At 46.3% G+C, this 17,815-nt stretch overlaps 1 protein-coding gene across 2 annotated transcripts; it reads right to left on the minus strand.

Annotated features, from left to right (window-relative positions):
- Positions 1-721: 721 nt before the first annotated feature.
- Positions 722-17,396, minus strand: ELOA (elongin A). Of its 2 annotated transcripts, XR_005356021.1 has the most exons (12): positions 17,209-17,396; positions 12,126-12,182; positions 11,183-11,289; positions 8,858-10,025; positions 8,381-8,495; positions 7,441-7,596; positions 7,237-7,334; positions 5,732-5,912; positions 5,304-5,415; positions 4,420-4,598; positions 3,060-3,368; positions 722-2,163 (listed from the first exon to the last, which is right to left on the minus strand). XR_005356021.1 is itself a non-coding variant. In XM_038531628.1 (11 exons), the coding sequence occupies exons 1-11, from the start codon at positions 17,359-17,361 to the stop codon at positions 3,307-3,309; spliced, it is 2,388 nt and encodes a 795-aa protein (XP_038387556.1). In that variant the 5' UTR covers positions 17,362-17,396; the 3' UTR covers positions 726-3,306. The 2 variants fall into 2 exon arrangements, 1 of the variants encoding a protein (XP_038387556.1); XM_038531628.1 differs by having other exon boundaries at positions 726-3,368.
- Between the last annotated feature and the right edge of the window lie 419 nt (positions 17,397-17,815).

The raw sequence follows: 17,815 nt of genomic DNA on the forward strand, positions 1-17,815 counted from the left end.
TCACTAGGTTGAGCGTCCGACTCTTGGTTTCAGCTCAGGTCACGATCTCAGGGTCGTGAGATTGGAGCCCCATGTCAGGCACCCCACTCAGCAGAGTCTGCTTAAGATCCTCTCTTTCTCTGCCTCCTCCCCCGCCACCACTCTTGGCTGGAGAGTTCTCTCTTTAAGAAAAAAAAAAAAAAAAAAAAGCTACAATCCAATGTATGCAGGGGCTGCCAGCAAGCCCTGGGCTCCATTAATGAGAGGCCAATGTGGCAGGTCCTTAAGCTCTTGCTGATGTGACCCTTCTGCAAGAGTTGTCATTATGCTCTCGTTGGGAAGTCAGTGTAAGCCTGAGGAGATCTACGTGGGTCCTTCACCCACAGCCCCAGGGACTGACAGGTGGAGTGGCACACACTTTGCAACAGAGAACCTGGGTCCCACACCCTCCCTTTGCAGCAGGTTGGCTGTATGATTTCACCCTTGAGTCCCAGTGTCTGGCTGTGACAGGGGGTTAACATCTCAGTTCCAGGAGGTACCCATTTTCACTGGACCTTCCTCCCTTTGCTCAAGGGCTACTTCCCCCCGAATTCCCACATCCACCAGTCCCACTTGGCTACAGACAGAAATCCAGCGTCCTTTCCGAAGCCCAGTGAGGGGATTAGGCTCTCTGCCTCACAGACACTTAGTGACCAACGGCCACTCTCAGACACATCAAAAGAGAAAGGAAAGACGACCACGGTACATGACAGTTTTTTGTTTTTTATTTAGACATGGAATTTTCCTTCCTTTTCATATAACTTATCTAATTAAAATATTCATCTTGGTAGTTACCACAAAAAAGTAACATAGAAAATTGTATTTACATTTTGGGACCAAAATACAAATGGAGAGCAGGATGATACCTTGCTCCTTTCCCTCCCACTTCCCGGAAAGAGAAAGCCCCAAAGAAACTGCTCATTACACCAAGGATCACAAAAGGTTAATTTGTAATTTGGTGATTTGTATGTAGTGTAGCACAGGAAAAAAAAATTGCACACGTTTTCACAAATGAGACCAAAGGTTCGACATCATCCTCTGTGTCTGCTCTGCAGCCATTTCAATAACTGGGTGAGAAGGTTGTTCAGAAATTCAGCTTTTCCTCTTCCCTCCGTACTCTTCTCACCAAGTCACGTCCCTGATGCAGACACTCTTGGAGGGGGAGGAGGGAAAGATCTGGCTCTATGCAAACAGGGCTGATCGAGAATCTGTATGTGCTGGAAATGGGTGGTGATGTTGGCATGAACAAATGTGTCCTTCTTTCCCTCCCTGCCTAAAAATTCCTAACAAAGGAAATTAAATCATACACAACTGAATCTGCGATATGGAAAACTGGTTTTAATGACAAAGACTTGAACACACAGCTAAGAGACGAATTCCAGCTGGTGGACACCTATAGGAAATTATTCCAGGCAACAGCTGTCTGGCACCTGACCCAGATGTTCAATTGGCTTTAGGGAAGAGGCTTCCTGATACCAGATTTGGGGAGCAGGCCAGGACTAGGGGTGGAATGGTAAGACAGACGATCAAGAGAAATAATGTTTTACCCAGTTCAAAAACACAGCAAATGGAAACACGGCAAATACTTGTGTCCTGTTGCAACAGGCACCCTGCACAGCAATGCACACCGCACAACACTTTTGCCACACAGAGTCTCTGCTTGTTCTGGAATCTTCAAAGTTAGCCTGAGGTCTCCAGGATGGTTCAAAGCAGTGGACTCCATATTCTGGGCTTTGAGGGAGCTTGTCGAACTCCTGAGGCTGTCCTATTAACCACGCCCTTAGTCTACCTCTTGGGTAACTTAAGGACGGGTCCCTCCAATTTATAGCATCAACTGCCCCCTAGGTCACAACCAAGTGGGTTCCTACTAGATCAGTGCTCTTCAACAGCCACAAAGGGTACTGACACTGTCCTCCTAAGTGCTGACTGTGCTCCTATGTCAGCTTGAAAGTGAGATCCTCCCTTCCCAAACCTAATGGGTGTCCTCGCGGTTCTCCCCCATCCTGATACTACAGCTCAGACACTTCCCGTAAGTTGGCCGTTCCCTCCAAATTCTGGCTTAAACACTCCCAAACCAGAGTGCTTCAGCTGCAACGTTCTCTGCAAACAGCAAATTCTTGTGCTCTTCCAATCACATGATCTTACCTTTTCAAGAAAGGCAAAACAAAACCAATTTCTAACACAGCATTACAACTTTTTAGAACCACTCACTTCTATTAGCAGTTCACAGGGAACGAGATTAAAGTGCTGGCTTTTTAAACTGTAAAGTCATATGGGGGGTGGGGGGCACAAAAAGCCCTGCCATGTTTTCACGTCTTCTCCCCCTGCTAGTGGGGAGAAGGAAAAGTAGGGGAGGAGGAAAAAAAAAAAAAAAAAAACCCTAAAGTTTTGAATCAGAAATTGTAAATCGTAAAAATGCTGGGGTTCCGTGCAAATCGATCCCCCAAGGTTTTGTGTCCTCTAGTGAGCCTCAAAAAAGTGGGAATTGGCAAAAAGGATGGGGAAAAGACTCCAGACCTTTACAAATAACCTCCTTTAATAAATACTATTTAATGAGGAAGAAAGAGATGCACCTGCATAGGAACTCAAAGCAACACCGAGGAGGGCCTCAGAGGCTGGGGGTGGTGGTGGTGTCTACCTTGAACACTTTTTGTTTCCACTTTGAGGCACCCCTCTAGGCCAGTCAGCCTGGGACTCACTCCTCGCCCTGCGTGCAGCAGGCACCATATGGGCTCTGAGGACACCCAGTCCTCCCTCTGGGCCAGAGTCCACTACTCAGAAGAGCTGAACTGGGACAGGTGAATGGCTTTCACCAGGTTTTTATCTAACTTTAATAAAGGACCCTAAAAAGAAAAGGCTAAGTGTATAGTAGAGGACAGAAAAGAAAAGAAAAGAAAAGAAAAAAAGAAAAAAGAAAAAGAAAAAAGAAAAGAAAAAAAATACTGGGGTAATATAAATACAATCTGGGGGCAATATTTATTAATTAAAACTATGTCTTATAGTTTACAAAGAAGCTAATTAACAACAAAAGTATAATTGACCTTAAAATCCTCAGTAAGACTGAAGGCTTCACATCTTCTTCAGAATTCTGAAGTGTTCTCCAGGCCGGGAGGCAGTGGCCGTGGTGCACAGGCTCACAGGGGCAACACCTGCGGACCGGGCAGGGCTTGAAGACCAAAAAGTTGCCTCCAAGCAAAGGATCCTGGTCTCCTTTGGAAGTTCCATTCCCCAACCCCATTGTCCTGGTACTCCTCCCCACAAATTTCATCTCCAAGGCGAATCCTCAGTTTATCGTCGGGAGAACCTGTTCTTGAAAGCTTTAATCGTCTTGGCCATCATTGGGGCAATTTCTGCACGAAGAGAAATAAGGCAGTTGTTTCAGATCATGGCAGTTTACACACGTACCGTGAGTGCTGACAATCAAGGCCAAGCCTTGCTGCTCTTGGCTCTGCGCCACCAGACAGATGGGTGCAAGCAGTAGTCATCTCCCAGCACCACAACAGAAGAGCGGCCCACAGCTCTGCTTCTGAAGCACCGGCCGGGCCCATAACCAACCCCAGCTCTAATTCTGACCACCTCACCAACATCCGAGAGATTGGCCAATCTGCCCCTGGGTGTGCAGTAGGTGGGAGAACTGGGATTCACCATGTGCCAGACTCTAACGGCCATCCTGAGCCACGATTTAACTGTTTCGCCAATCTCCAAACCAGCAAAAAGCAGCCCCTCTCACTCCCATCTGTCCAGGGCAGCAAGAGGTCCAAGATAAGCTTAATGCAGACACCACCTGAGGATGGCTAGCCTGTCCTCTTGAATGATTAACCTGAGCACAGCCAAAGCCATGAGCTTTGGCTCATGGGCCCTGAAGTGAGTACAGAAGCCTGCTTTTAGGGGAGGATGCCCCCTTAGAAAACTGGGGACAATCTCTGATATGCTTAATAAAATACAAAATAAAATACACAATGGTCAATAAAATACAAAATACACACACTTAATAAAATACAAAATACATATACTCAACAAAATAAAAAAATAAACAGATATAAAAAGTTAATACTTAGAAGCTGGGGTTATAGGTTATAAGCCCTCAAGATGGACTGTCATTTAGCAGTTCATAGTAATAGTTATGAACCCCACGTTACTGCCTGAAGAAATAGGTTTTACATTTAGGTTTTTAAAAAAAGCAGAGTGCCAAAGTGAATATTCACTGCAATCATTATTGGAAAGATATTCGTGCATCATGCACAAAGTGGGGGAAAGAGGCACCAACATTTAGACCAGCTCCATGCAGAGCACGGGACACGTACCTCATCTAGTACAAAGAACATGATGCAGTGGCAAGGACATGAGAGGCTTCAAATACTAGCTTTGAGGTATCTGAGCATGAAACCCCAAGTTACTTACTCTTCACAGTCGGTTTCCTAGGATCATAGGAAACAGTGCTGAGCACGGGAGCCAAGTGAGCACCGCTGGTGCTTGGGCCATCATAGGCAGGCTGCTCGGGGCTGGCGCTAAAGCTGTTGCTGCTGCCACTGCCAGAAGGAGCGTGGCTGTTTCCTGTGGGGTACGGGGCTGGCTTAATCCTGCAACACAGAGCGAGCTGGTTAGTCCTGAGTGTGAGAAATCTGCCCTCAGCACCAACAGCCTGAGGCTGGCCTGTCTGAGGAAGACCCAGTTTCGTAGCTTTGCCCAGCAGACCCTAGCACCCCAGGTTCTAGTGACAGCACAGAGATGATAGGGTTAGCTTTTCAGAATGAAGGATCTCAACTAACTTCACCCTTCAGATGTAAATTTGTATTCTGAAGATGCTAATGTGACTGAGCTTATGAAGTCATCACAATAGCATGGTTTATTCTTTATCTTATATTTAGAGTAATCTCTACCCCCCACTGTAGGACTCAAACTCACAACCCCCAAGTTCCAGAGCCACATGCTCCAATGACTGAGTCAGCCAGGACTCCCAGGGGCATGGTTTGATTACACGGAGAAAGGGAAAGCACAAGGAAGTGTCTCCCAGAAGCCAGGTCCTGTTCTCCATTTCATCTTGACCCCCTCTGAGAGGCAGGAATAATTATTGGCCTACACTGCAGTCACAGAAGTGGAGGCTTGGGGTGGGTCATGTGCTGAGCTGGTCAAGGTAAGACTCCAGAATCCACTCTGCAAGGTCATGCTCTCACCCCAAAAATGAGTTGCTTCCTGCCCCTGGGCTGCCTCATTGGGCTGAATGACAAGCTCCTGGGGCTCTTGTCTCTGAGCACACAGAAGCCCCGAAATTACAGAGAGCTTACCTAATTTTCTCAGGTACAGCTGCTCCTCCAGTTCCAAACTTCTCCTGTCTCCTTCGAACATCACGAGGCGGTTTGGCCACAGAGTTGACAAAGGCCATCTTTGCTTGTCGCCCTGTTGAGAAGTACAGAGATCAATACTGGCCTCTGAGCAGATGCTGTTATATTAATAGTCTACACTACTAAGAAATAAAGGCTTTTCAGGTGCCCCCAAAGCCAGGGGATTATTAACCCTGAAAACCCCTACACACAGTATGTGTGGTGACAGAAGAAACACCTCATCCCTATCCCACTTCTGCAAAAGCAAGACATATTAAGAAGCTAGAGGCTACTATCAGCCTGGCCCACCAAGGACCTGCTGTCAACCAGGGCACGGCACCCCCATCCTGCTAGGTTCATCCCACCCCCACCAGTCCCGAACTCCCCTTTACCTTTGGGCTTATTGGCATGTGCAGATCTGATATTCTTTGTCAGTACTCGTAGCCGCTGCTCCCGGGCATCCTGAAGCCGCAGGTACATCTCCCGCCATGACTCATACTCTTCCGGCCTTTCTTCCTTAAAGTCTCGGTGACAATGAACTTTCCATAATTGATCTGTTTCTTCAATTAATACCTAAAATCAGAACCAGGGCATCATTTATATGCAAGCACTCTGACATATCTCTTTTCTATCCTAAATCACCTCAAGGTGAACACTTTCCTAATGTTTTTTGGTCCTCGTGGTCATAACATTATATTAAAATATCACAGTTCTAGAAAAAAAAAAATCACTATATTAAAAAAATGCTTGGGCGGCCCGGGTGGCTCAGCGGCCTGGCCTTCAGCCCAGGGCCTGATCCTGGAGACCCAGGATCAAGTCCCACGTTGGGCTCCCTGCATGGAGCCTGCTTCTCCCTCTGCCTGTGTCTCTGTCCCTCTCTTTCTCTCTCTCTCATTAATAAATAAAATATTAAAGAAAAATGTTAACTGTACTACCTGCTTTTGGGGGAGGGGGGTTGTGCGGTTAGGAGAGAAGACAACAGAAAATAGTTGAAGGTCAGTCTTTTCCTTTAGGAAACCAGTGACAGGCAGAACTGGGATGAAGTCATATCCAGGGAAGGGACCACCTAATGATGATCCCTCAGAATCAGAGACAGCTAACTAATGCAACCAAATGATTGTATATCCCAGCTTACAAGAAAGATATTTGGACAGACCTGGGTGTCTCTAGGAGACATGTACCAATCTGTGCTCTTTTTATTTTTATTTTTTTAAAGAAGGAAAGAGAAAATCTTAAGCAGGCTCCATGCCCAGCTCAGAGCCCAACACGGGGCTCCACCTCACAATCCGCAGATCATGATCTGAGCCGCAATCAAGAATCACACACTTGGGATGCTTGGGTGGCTCAGTGGTTGAACGTCTGCCTTCAGCTCAGGGCATGATCCCAGGGTTCTGGGACCAAGTCCCCACAGGGAGTCTACTTCTCCCTCTGCCTGTGTCTCTGCCTCTTTCTCTAGAACTCTTATGAATAAATAAATTTTAAAAATCTTAAAAAAAAAAAAAAAAAAAGAATCAGACACTTAACTGACTGACCCACCCAAGTCCTCCTGTGCTCTTTTATATTCACCAGATACCTGAGCGTCAACACAAAGCTCTATCCCTGCCCCTGATCCCAGGGGCTTTGCTGCCAAAATTTTCCTTTAACCTCTGTGACCAGATAAGCTCAAGAGAAGGGTGGGCAGTGCTTTCCTGCTCCCTTTGAAGCCCACCCTGACTTCAGGCCAGAAGCAGATGCTAAAAATATGCATTTTTAAAGGCCTGTAGGCAAACCAGCATGCCCAGAACGGTGAACTGACTACTGCTGCCTGCCCTTCAGCCACTGCAGATTTAGAAACAAAGCTATTTCCGGAGACATGAGCCAGAAAATGGCCTTCTCTGCACCCAAACAGGATACTCACGTGATTGTATTCCTCTATGCGGTATAGCTGATCAGGAGTACACCTCTCCAAAACGGGTTCAAGAACAGAAAACGGGACACCACCCACTTCAAAGATTGCTGCAGAGAATCAAAGGTGAAAGTGTTGAGTACTGGCCAAGCCACCCAGTAGTGAGGTCCCAGTGCCACAACATGTGTAGGAACAGAAGAAAAGCACGTGACTTACAATCAATGTTGTTTTTAAGTACCCGGATGCACTGCTGGTGCAAGGTCATCATTTTGGGGAGATAGGCGCATTTGGAGCCAGAATACACCTGCATCTTAGAATTCATTCTTCGTCCAGTAAATCCAGCTTCCTCCTCTTCCTGGGGTGAAGAGAGCGCTACAGGGCAGGGAAGACAGGACCGGATGTTACAGAGGGCACTACACTCTGCAGGGAGCGCTCTCCTACTCTCCCCCTCCTCAGTCTCCCAGAGCCCTTTCTCAAGGGCAAGCAATGGTACTACTATTTTTCCATTGAGTCTGTGTAAATATAAGCCAGTATGTATTTTATTCCCTTTTCACTAATTACTAACATCCAATATCATTGTTCTTTCATTTATTACATTTTAGAAATCATCCCATGTCAGACACAGACTTTCCGCATTTTTTACAGCTATATAGGAGGCCACTGGGTAGATGACCCATGGTTTAGGTGATTCTCTTGCCAAGGGACATTTATGTGGCTTCTGATTCTTCTGTTATTAAGACCAGACCTTGGTTTTTTGCTTGTTTTTAAGATAAAAAGCTCCTGCAGAACATATCCAATGAAGGGCAGCTAGTAACAGCAACAGCTGAGATTTACCAAACACTATGTGGGAAAACCCAGAGGTAAGAGCTTTACCACCATTATCACTTTTAATCCACTTCACAGACTTGTAAGGCAGATACCAGTTATTACAGAACATAAAACAGACTTGTGAGGCAGATACCAGTTTACAGAACATAAAACTGAAGTCCAAGGAAATTACTACCCCAGTTCACTTGTAGAAGCCAAAACTGGGATTCAAACTCAAGCCATTCAACTCCAGAGCCTGGGAGGCTAGGAAGTGCACCAAAATCTTACGACGTCATGATTAAATTGTTAAAATCTTTTTTTCCATTTAAAAGAGGATGCAGAAAATTACCTTTTCGCTTTGGTGGGAAGGAGGACATCAATTCCAGGGTAGGAAGTGGCCGGTAATTGGCCTGTATCATGGGTAATGGGAGGTCTGGCAGCACTGGCAGTGCATCAGCGGGGACCTGCAGAGACAAGACCAGTAAGTAGATAGCCCTGTGTGCCAGTGCAGCCTCTGGCCCTGTGGCCCATTCCCGGGAGTGGTGACTAGGCACACAGTTTCACAAGCAGACCTGGCTGCAGGGGACTGCCAGGTCTCACCCCACCGAAGACAGGAAATACACACAGTTGGGCTCGGCACCATGGGACACCTCAGGAATTAGGCGTTTTGGGTGCTAGCTACCCTGGCAGCTAGAGAGGTCTGGAAAGTGAAATTCCACGGGCCACATAAAAGCCAGCCCACCAAACAAGAGGCGGGCTAGGTCCCAGGAGCTCTGCGGGGTCAGCTGCTCCAGCTGGGAGGTCACCAAGCAGCTGAAGGGCTTACCTTTTTCAGCTTGGCTAAATCAGATCCAGCTGGCTGAAGCTTCTCTGCCTTGTTTTCATTCACTTTAGGTAATTTCTGAACTGAATCCGAGTTTTTATTAGTGCTTTTCGGATCATTTTTTTTTAGTCCTTTTTCTCCAAGAGTCGTGGCTGAAGTTTTCACCATCTTTTTCTTTTTCTTCCGGGGCTGGTCATAGCTGAGGTATGACTCAAAAGACATGGTGGGCTGCTCAAATTCATCATCCATATCCGCTTCGTCAACTTTAGGGAGGGAGCCCACTGACTTTCTGTCTGAGTGAGAAGGCTTTACTTTCCCTTCCGAAGTCTTTAAGTTGTTTGACACCCTGTCTCTTGTCCCCTTTCCTATGTCTGCGCTGTCTAGGCTCTGCTTGTTTTTGTCCGATTTGGCTTTCTCTGGGTCTTTGTGCTTTGGCTTGCTTCTGAGGTGGTTGTCTGGAGCCACGTCTGAGGAGGGCAGAGACTTCTTGCTGCTGCCTTCTTTCTCCCTCTCTCTCCTGACACCACTAGAGGGCAGCTTCTCCTTGGTGCTGTCCCCTGACAGTGGTCTCCGGTTTTCCTCTTTAGAGATGGCCTTGTGGGATTTCTCTCTACTCAAAGACGACTTCCCATCTCCCCTGGCATCCACCGGACGTTTTTCCTTGTAAGACGACCTGTGTTCCTTGTGTTGACTCGAGGCCCCTTTCCCCTGTGGGTCCCCCAGATGTCGGTCCTGACTGCCTGCTAGTCTGTCCTGAACGGCATTACCATGCCCTTTCCCGGGCTTCTGGTGTGGAACAGAAGGCTCGTGGTCCTCCTCCAAGGATCTGTAATGGTCCATGGACACCTGATGGGGACTGGCAGATGATGGAGGGGACTGAACGTGGCCATAATCAGAAGACTCATGGTCTGAAGAATAAACTGGTGAGATTCTATGGCATCTCTTTCTCTCGTCTCTCCTCTCTTGAACATGAGACACTTTGTGAGTTCTCTCAGGTTCCGAGAGTTTTCTGTGTTTTTTCTGCCTATGATCAGGGCTATAGGATTGGCTACTAGAGGCTTTCCAGTTTTCCTGGTAGTCCCCCTCTATCTCCTCCTCCTTCTGAACAGCATCTCTGGGGCGCTTTCGGGAATTGGTCTTCTCAAAGTCCTGCTCATCAGGCTCAGGGTTTCTACAATACAAGAAAAAGCAGATAGAGCAGATATAAATCTCAGTGTAATCCTTGTTCAGAGGACAAAGTCACAGAACCTGAACTTACAAAAAGAGATGAAAAGGAAGGATGCAGACTTAGAAACAAGGTCTTGGGAAGAAAGTGAATGGATCCTGCTCAAAGATACTCAATTAAGGTTTGAGATTGAGAAAACTCAAATAATTCTATAAACAGAAAATGATGCATTTAACTGCAGAATACAAAGATCAAGTATCTTGAGGACATGAAGAATGCTTAAACGTTTTTCAGCACAGGGGTGTGCAAGTGGCTCAGTCGATTCAGTGTCTGCCTTTGGCTCAGGTCATGAACCCAGGGTCCAGGGATGGAGCCCCACATCAGGCTTCCTGCTCAGCAGGGAGTCTGCTTCCCCCACTAGAGTGCTCTTTTGTTCTCAAATAAATAAATAAAATCTTAAAAAAATAAATAAAAAGAGCAGAAAGAAACTATCAAAATGTTAATAATATTTATGTTTGGTGGTAGAATTACAAGAAATTTTGATTATTTCATTTCTATTTTTAATATTTTCTAAAATCTTACAATGATCACTGTTATTTTTTATAATTAAGACAAAATATTTTATTTATTTTTAAAGATTTTATTTATTTATTTTAGAGAGAGTGAGAGGACACGAGCAGAGGAGCAGCAGCAAAGGGAGAAAATCGCCAGCAGACTCCACTCTTTTTTTTTTTTTTTTTTAAAGATTTTATTTATTTATTCATGATAGTCACAGAGAGAGAGAGAGAGAGAGGCAGAGACACAGGCAGAGGGAGAAGCAGGCCCCATGCAGGGAGCCCGACGCGGGATTCGATCCCGGGTCTCCAGGATCACGCCCTGGGCCAAAGGCAGGCGCCAAACTGCTGCGCCACCCAGGGATCCCCAGACTCCACTCTGAACACAGAACCTGATGCAGGGCTCGACCCCAGGACCCTGAGACCATGACCTGAGCCAAAACCAAGAGTCAAAAGCTTAATGGACTGAGCCACCCAAACGCTCCCAAAATAAATATTTTAAGTAAGAAGGCAGAGAAAGAATAATAAAGAAAATGTATCTGTCTGTAAATATCCCAAGTGCCAGGTATAATCATGGACTTGAACAAATCTACAGAGTAATGTTCTTACCGTTCCACAGGAACTAGTTTCTTCCACTGGGCCACTAGGTCCCTGGCAAAACTTCCAACGTGCTCGTGTTTTCGTAAGCTATTTACTGTTTTCCCAACTCCGGTCTCCTACAGATTTGACAAAAGAATTATTAGATAGTTATAGAACTAGGTTCACAACTTTCTAAGGAAATGAAGCCTCTTTGAGAAACTCCTTCCTAAAACTACCTTTAAGTCTTAATACAAAATTACTTTGTGTCTATGCCTCAAACCTCTAATGACACACAGTAGCAAACACAGTAGCAAAGCATACCAGACTCAGAAGAGGAAAACAGTTATATTAAAACACTTCCACAACTTTAACAATAAATAACAAGAGTGATTACAGCAAGTGTCAGGCACTGAGCTAAGAGCTTTACATACTATATCTCAGTGAATCCTTACAACTCTGTGGAGGCAGGAATCTGTCCACTTTTATATCAAAGGAACAGCTTAAAGATTTGGATTTGCATCTAGGACTAGTTGATGCCAGACCCAATGTTCTTTTATTTATTTTTACTTTTAAAACAAAATTCACCATATTAACCATTTTATTTTCAATTAGCAATAATCATACCAGATAAACCTCATTGGCTACCATACCGCCACTGTGCAAAGCTCATTCTAAACATTTTAAAGTATATAGTTTATTGGTTTCCAGGACACAATACTGCACAACTGTCATTACTATTCCAGAACATTTCCATAACCTAAAGAGAAATCTTGTTCCTCCCAATTTCCCCCATCCTCTACCTTCTGTCTATGGATCTGCCTATTCTGGACATTTCACATAAATAGAACCATACAATACATGGCCTTGTGTCTAGCTTCTTTCACTTTCAAAGTCCATGCTTTTAATCTTATTGTACAGTCTCTCCCAGTGGAAGGAGATGGAATATAGTTATATAATATCTAACACTTCTTACCGCAAGAATGTCTACTGTAATAGGCAAGGTGGAGAGTTTCTTCAAATATTTCAAGAGCTGCAGAGAGAATAAAATAAACATTAATTTCTATAAAATCATGATCACTCACTGGAACAAATAATAATATGATAGGTAAGTGCTTACTGAGTTCTGTGTGTTGTACAGTAATAAGCATGGTTATTATCTCTATTTTATGAGTATGAAGATAGAATCAGAAAAGTTACTTGCCCCAGGATGCAAATAGGGCCACATATACTCAGGTCTGTGGCTTTAAATTCCCTGCTTTTCAACTACCATTTAACACAAAGGGACGTAAGACATAAGAGAACCAAACCTACCAACTCTAATAAAAGTTATCAACAACTATCATTGCCCCAGTTTTGAGAGAACTTCTGAGAAAGGTGCCAATTTAGGGAAATCACTCACGGACCCAGCACAGAGGAAAGCAAAATGGAGAAGAGGTTCCTCCAGGAAAAGAGTATTATGCTTCCAGGAAGAGTCACAGTTTAAAAGAATTGGGTTTTTTTTTTTTTTTTTTTTTTTTTGGATACAAGTGGGGATTTCAAGACTAACTTCAAGTCACCAGAATCAGAGGTTTGCTGGTACAAACTGTGAATGCAAAATGTCGGGGTAGATTAGGAAAGTGATCTGGTTTTGGCCACATTTCCTTTCTGTAGTTCTAAAACTAGGTTAAAATCAGGACAGCAGAGCTGTTGAGACAGAGTTCTGGAGTCAGAGACAGGCTTCAGTTTGGTCCTGTCATCACCCTACTGGGTGATCTTATGCAAGTCATTAACCTGCTTGAACCTTACTTCATCTGCAAAATAGAAACTGATCCTGTCTCTTTACAACTTTACAAGATGTGAGGATTCACAGAAACAAATCGTGTGCAGTCCTTGGCCACTGTGCCTGAAACATAAAAGCCCAGTATATGCTTTTTAAAAAAATGTTTATTATTAATCATTTCATTCATCAACTGACAGCTCTTTAAATGTCTACCCTTGATTGTGGACCAGATATTCTCCCAACTAATTCCTACTTACTCCATTTCTACCCAAAGTCATGGTTGGCTATGCCGCTTTTCAGGAAATGTTTACGTGTACACAAACATACTTACCATTCAAGGAATGGTACAAAGTACAAATAGTTCAGAATAGATAACTGTGACTACTTTTACATTCAAGCACCAGAAAACAAGATCTGTTCTTTTTCCATGTGTAGGCCAAGCTATAATTAGTATGCCATACTGCTATTAAGTGGAGTAGCAAATATGTTTTTCTGGTCATTCTACTTCAATAATTACTGAACTTCGTCTCCAGGCAGAACAACTGGATCACAAGTGATAATCCTGTTTGGCTGGGAAATGAGAAGCCAAGTACTGTATCCAGGGAGTTTTCACCTTCATAGTTGAATGAAAATTATCCTCCACTTCAAATGTGATCACCACCATCATCCAACTCAAGATAAAATTTATGTGTGCTTCTTGTCACCCAAGCTATGGGTACAAAAATTAATGCCAATTCCTATTCTTACAGGAAAATTTAGGATCATTGTAAAGGCTAAAAGCTGGTTGTCTCCCCTAATGCCATTCCCTGGAAGGCATTTATTGATCATCTACTATGTGTCTGTGACTATGCTACGTTCTTATATGTGTTACCTTATTTCAACCTCATTAACTAACTCTATTAAGTGGATATTTTTCTCCCCACTTTAGACACTGAAATAGCCCAGTACGGTTAGGTAACTTGCTTTAATGAGCTAGTAAGTCAAGTGTGTCTACAATAGCATGAACTACAAAGACAGGAGAAACATCCAACGCGATTAACACTGTCCTTAGAGGGCAGCCCGGGTGGCTCAGCGGTTTAGCTCTTGCCTTCAGCCCAGGGCCTGATCCTGGAGACCTGGAATCCAGTCCCACATCAGGCTCCCTGCAGAGCCTGCTTCTTCCTCTGCCTGTGTCTCTGCTTCTCTCTCTGTGTGTGGGTCTCTCACGAATAAAATAAAATCTTAAAAAACAAAACAAAACAAAAAACAAACAAACAAAAAAACCCCACTGTCCTAAGAAAACAGAACAGGAGCTCATGTGCCTAGAAACAAAGCAGAAGAGCTCCTCCTCAGTATTACATTGTTAGGTAGTTTAGAGTGCACAGAGTAAAGGAGGTCACCATGGGAACAGAGTCCCAGGACCTCTACAAAGCTAACATACAAGGATGGGGCCAGAAGTCACAGAAAGAGTGTTCATCTCAAAGCCTAACACTAATTCGAAGTGTAAATGCTCCCTTTCTGTTTTGCTCTGGGTTAGCAGGGATGACCTGAAAGAAGACAAAACTAAAATCCTGGAAATTTCCAAAACATAAGACTTACCAAAACATAAGAGAAAAAAGGCTTCAGAGCCCCTCTATTTTCAATGAGGTTCAAGAAAGTACAAAGCAGAAACAAGGTAAAAGCACTTTGGGCATCCTTGGGTACATGGAAACTTGCTGTTATCAAACCAAGGGACCAACTGCAGAGTTTGCAAGAACTGATAACAGCTTATTGAGAAATGCCAAACATTTGCATGGTACACGCTTAGGAAGCTCAGTTGTCCTTTGCACACTCCTTCAACCCAAAGAGCAAAAGATGTTCATAATGTTGACATGCTTGTTCTCCACTTGCTATCAACTGGGTTGTTGGTAGTTTTCACACTCAAAATGTAATACAGAACAAGTAACTTTACCACCCATGAAAACTAGTTTCCAATTAAATAGGAGAAGCCAAGTAACCCTAGTCTAATATCTTTTCCCCAAGTATGTCCAGAGCACTGATGGACTTAGAGGTAAAACAAAGTTACAGTTTAACACTGACGTTTAATGTGAGGAAATCCATGAATATAGGTCTGAAATCAACCCTTTGGCTAATAATGGTTTGAAATCATGAGTTAAATGCAAATTCAATCCTGCTATATAATCATCTTGCAACTTCAAGAACAACCTGTGGGAGCTTGTTGGGTTAACAGAAGGTTGAGAAGGCCAGTGTGCCAGCTTGCAGTTTTCTCTCTGCAGTTAGCTCACTTCTGAACGCCAACTATTGTGCCCTTTGCAAAAAGGATCTCCCAATATTTTCTCATCTTCACAATGCAAAAGCAGAGGTTTAGGGTGGCTTGCTGTCTGGGAGTGAGAACCCAAACACTCACAATAATCACTAATAATTCAAGTAGGATGAGATGCCTACAGATCTTTTCCTAATTTGAAATTTCATGCATATCAACTAGAAAAGCTACTTCAAAATTCAAATTGTAATGGAAAAATAACTACAGATACTACATGGTGCCTTTTTTTTTTTTTTTTCCCAACCTCATAGTGATAAAGACCAAACTGGTAGGGGGGGAGGGTGTAACATAATACTGCTTTAAGATTTTAAAAATCAGTCAGAAACCTACAGTGTTCAGGGAAACCAGCTAGTGCTCAGAAATAATGACCATTTATTAGATGTCCACAAAGAGTTATTGTAAAAAGAAACTTGTAAATATGTCTGGGCACTAGGTACTGAAACTGCAATGAGAGATATAATATGAACAATGGAAAGCATTTAAGTTTTCACAGATTTAAAACTAAAATGGCTTCCTGAAGAAGTGGCTCTTTGAGCTAGTTATGCATGAGAAGAGTTAAAAAGTGGCCTGATGAGGGATGCCTGGATGGCTCAGCGGTTAAGTGCCTGCCTTCAGCCCAGGGCGTGATCCTGGAGACCTGGGATCAAGGCCTACTTCGGGCTCCCTGCATGGAGCCTGCTTCTCCCTCTCCCTAAGTCTCTGCGTCTCTGCCTCCCTCCCTCTCTCTCTCTCTCTCTCTGTGTCTCTCATGAATAAATAAATAAAATCTTGAAGAAAAAAAAAAAAGTGGCCTGATGGTGAGATGCTGTGTAGGAGGGAAAAAGCCTATCTACGACAGGTTGGGAACAAGGTGAAGAGGAAGGAGCCCTTCAAAAAAATTAAAAAAAAAAAAAAGAAAAAAGAAAAACAACACATGAAAAAAAAAAAAAAAAAAACTTGTAAAGAATGGCGATTAATATCTACCGAGCACTTCCTATGAGCCTGGCCTTTCCCCTCTGACTTGGGTCCTAGATAGAAGCAGGGGAGGAAACAGACTCAGCAAAATAAGTCCCCAACGTCTAAGGTTGGTAAATGGATTAGAACTCAAATCTCACCACCACTTTATCTCGCCGGGCTCCCTCCACTACTTCCTCTTCAAAACGCACTCTGGGGCTCAGAGATCCAACTCTTAGGAACTGCACACTGAGAACGTCTGACACGTAAGTGTTTTCATCAGTGTATTTCACTTAAAAAAAAAAAATTCTAACATCCAGACACCGAGAAGCTGGATAAAACAAAGTCGGGAGAGAGGGAGGAAGGAATGCATTTAACCTAACAAAAACAGCTAAAAAACAAAAAACAAACAAAAACCCCCAGAAAACTAGCGGAGCACAATTAAAAATGGTTGCCCATCACTCACAGCAAGGAGCAAAGGTGGGTCTTACCTTCCTATCAAGGCCAGAAGGAAATCGGACTCTAACTTCTAACCTTTTTTTGGGTGGGGGGAGGGTGTTCCAATCGCAACCTAAGTTCTTGGGCGTGCCGGCCGGCTAGGGGACGGGAGGGCTATTCTGTTTTGCTGCGAGGGGCATTTCTGGGCAAGCGGAAGGGTCCACGTTGAGAGCAAGCGGAGAGCCGCAGGAACGGCCGTCGGAGGCGCGGGGCCCGCGGAGAAGCGGCTCCTCGTCCCCCAGCGCCCGCCCGGGGACGCCGGCGAAGCGGCCACACTTCGCGGAGGGGATCGGCGCCCGCGGGCTCGGCCCCCGGAACAGCCGCCCGGGGCCCCGCCGGCCCGCCGCGTCCGCACGGAGCGCGCCCCCCGCCCCCCGCCCCCGCCCGCCGCCGCCCCCCGGCCGCGAACCCGCCGACTCAGGCCGCAGCCCGGCGGGGCCTGGCTCCGGGTCCGAGCCCCCGCGGCCCGGGCCGGCCGGGAAGGCGCCGCGCCCGGGCCCGCGACCGTTACGGGGCCGCGCCGCGCCCAACGCCCGCCCGGCTCGGCGCTGCGCACCCGCTCACCTTCTTGGGGTCCGGGTTCGCGGCCAGGCGCGCCTGCAGCTTCTCCACAACTTGGAGCGCCGACTCCGCCGCCATCGCTGTCACTGGCGCGGCCTCCTCGCCGGAACTGGGCTCGCGTCGCGTCCTCGGGCCGCGGCTCCGCCCTCCGTGCATCCCCGGCGGAGACGGAAGCGACGGGCCCCTTCCGGGCCTCGGCGGCGGGGCGAGGCGGGGCGCGGGGCGCGGGGCGCGGGGGAGCGGAGGGGGGCGGCCGGACGCAGGCCACGCCCCCAGGGCCCGGGAGGGGGGAGGGGCGGCCTCAGGCCACGCCCCCAGGGCCCGGCGCGGGGGGGCGGGGGCGCAGGGGGAGGGGGCGGCCGGCCGGCTGCAGGCCACGCCCCCAGGGCCCGGCGCGGGGGGGCGGGGGGGCCGGCTTCCCAGCACCGGCTCGGCAGCCGCGTGGGCGGGGACGCGCGGGCCGGGGGGGGCTGCTCCGCTTCGGCCCTCGGCGCGGAGCCCCAGCCGAGCCAACCTCTCCGCCGTCGGGTTCCGACGGAATGCGGCTGCCGCGCCAGGCGCCGTCCTACCCTCGCCACGCCCCGCCTCCCACCTGTCCGCGGGGCTGGGG

The sequence above is a fragment of the Canis lupus genome, chromosome 2 (genome assembly GCF_011100685.1).
Source record: "Canis lupus familiaris isolate Mischka breed German Shepherd chromosome 2, alternate assembly UU_Cfam_GSD_1.0, whole genome shotgun sequence".
NCBI lineage: Eukaryota > Metazoa > Chordata > Mammalia > Carnivora > Canidae > Canis > Canis lupus.

What these genes read in the sequence shown, in the direction of transcription:
- ELOA (XM_038531628.1), bottom strand. Translation starts at nt 17,361, where the DNA reads ATGCACGGAGGGCGGAGCCGCGGCCCGAGGACGCGACGCGAGCCCAGT. An exon ending in ACTTAAAAACAACATTGATT is followed by an intron (nt 7,335 to 7,440) that starts GTAAGTCACGTG and finishes GATTCTCTGCAG; the next exon opens with CAATCTTTGAAGTGGGTGGT. An exon ending in GCATAGAGGAATACAATCAC is followed by an intron (nt 5,913 to 7,236) that starts GTGAGTATCCTG and finishes TTCTGATTTTAG; the next exon opens with GTATTAATTGAAGAAACAGA.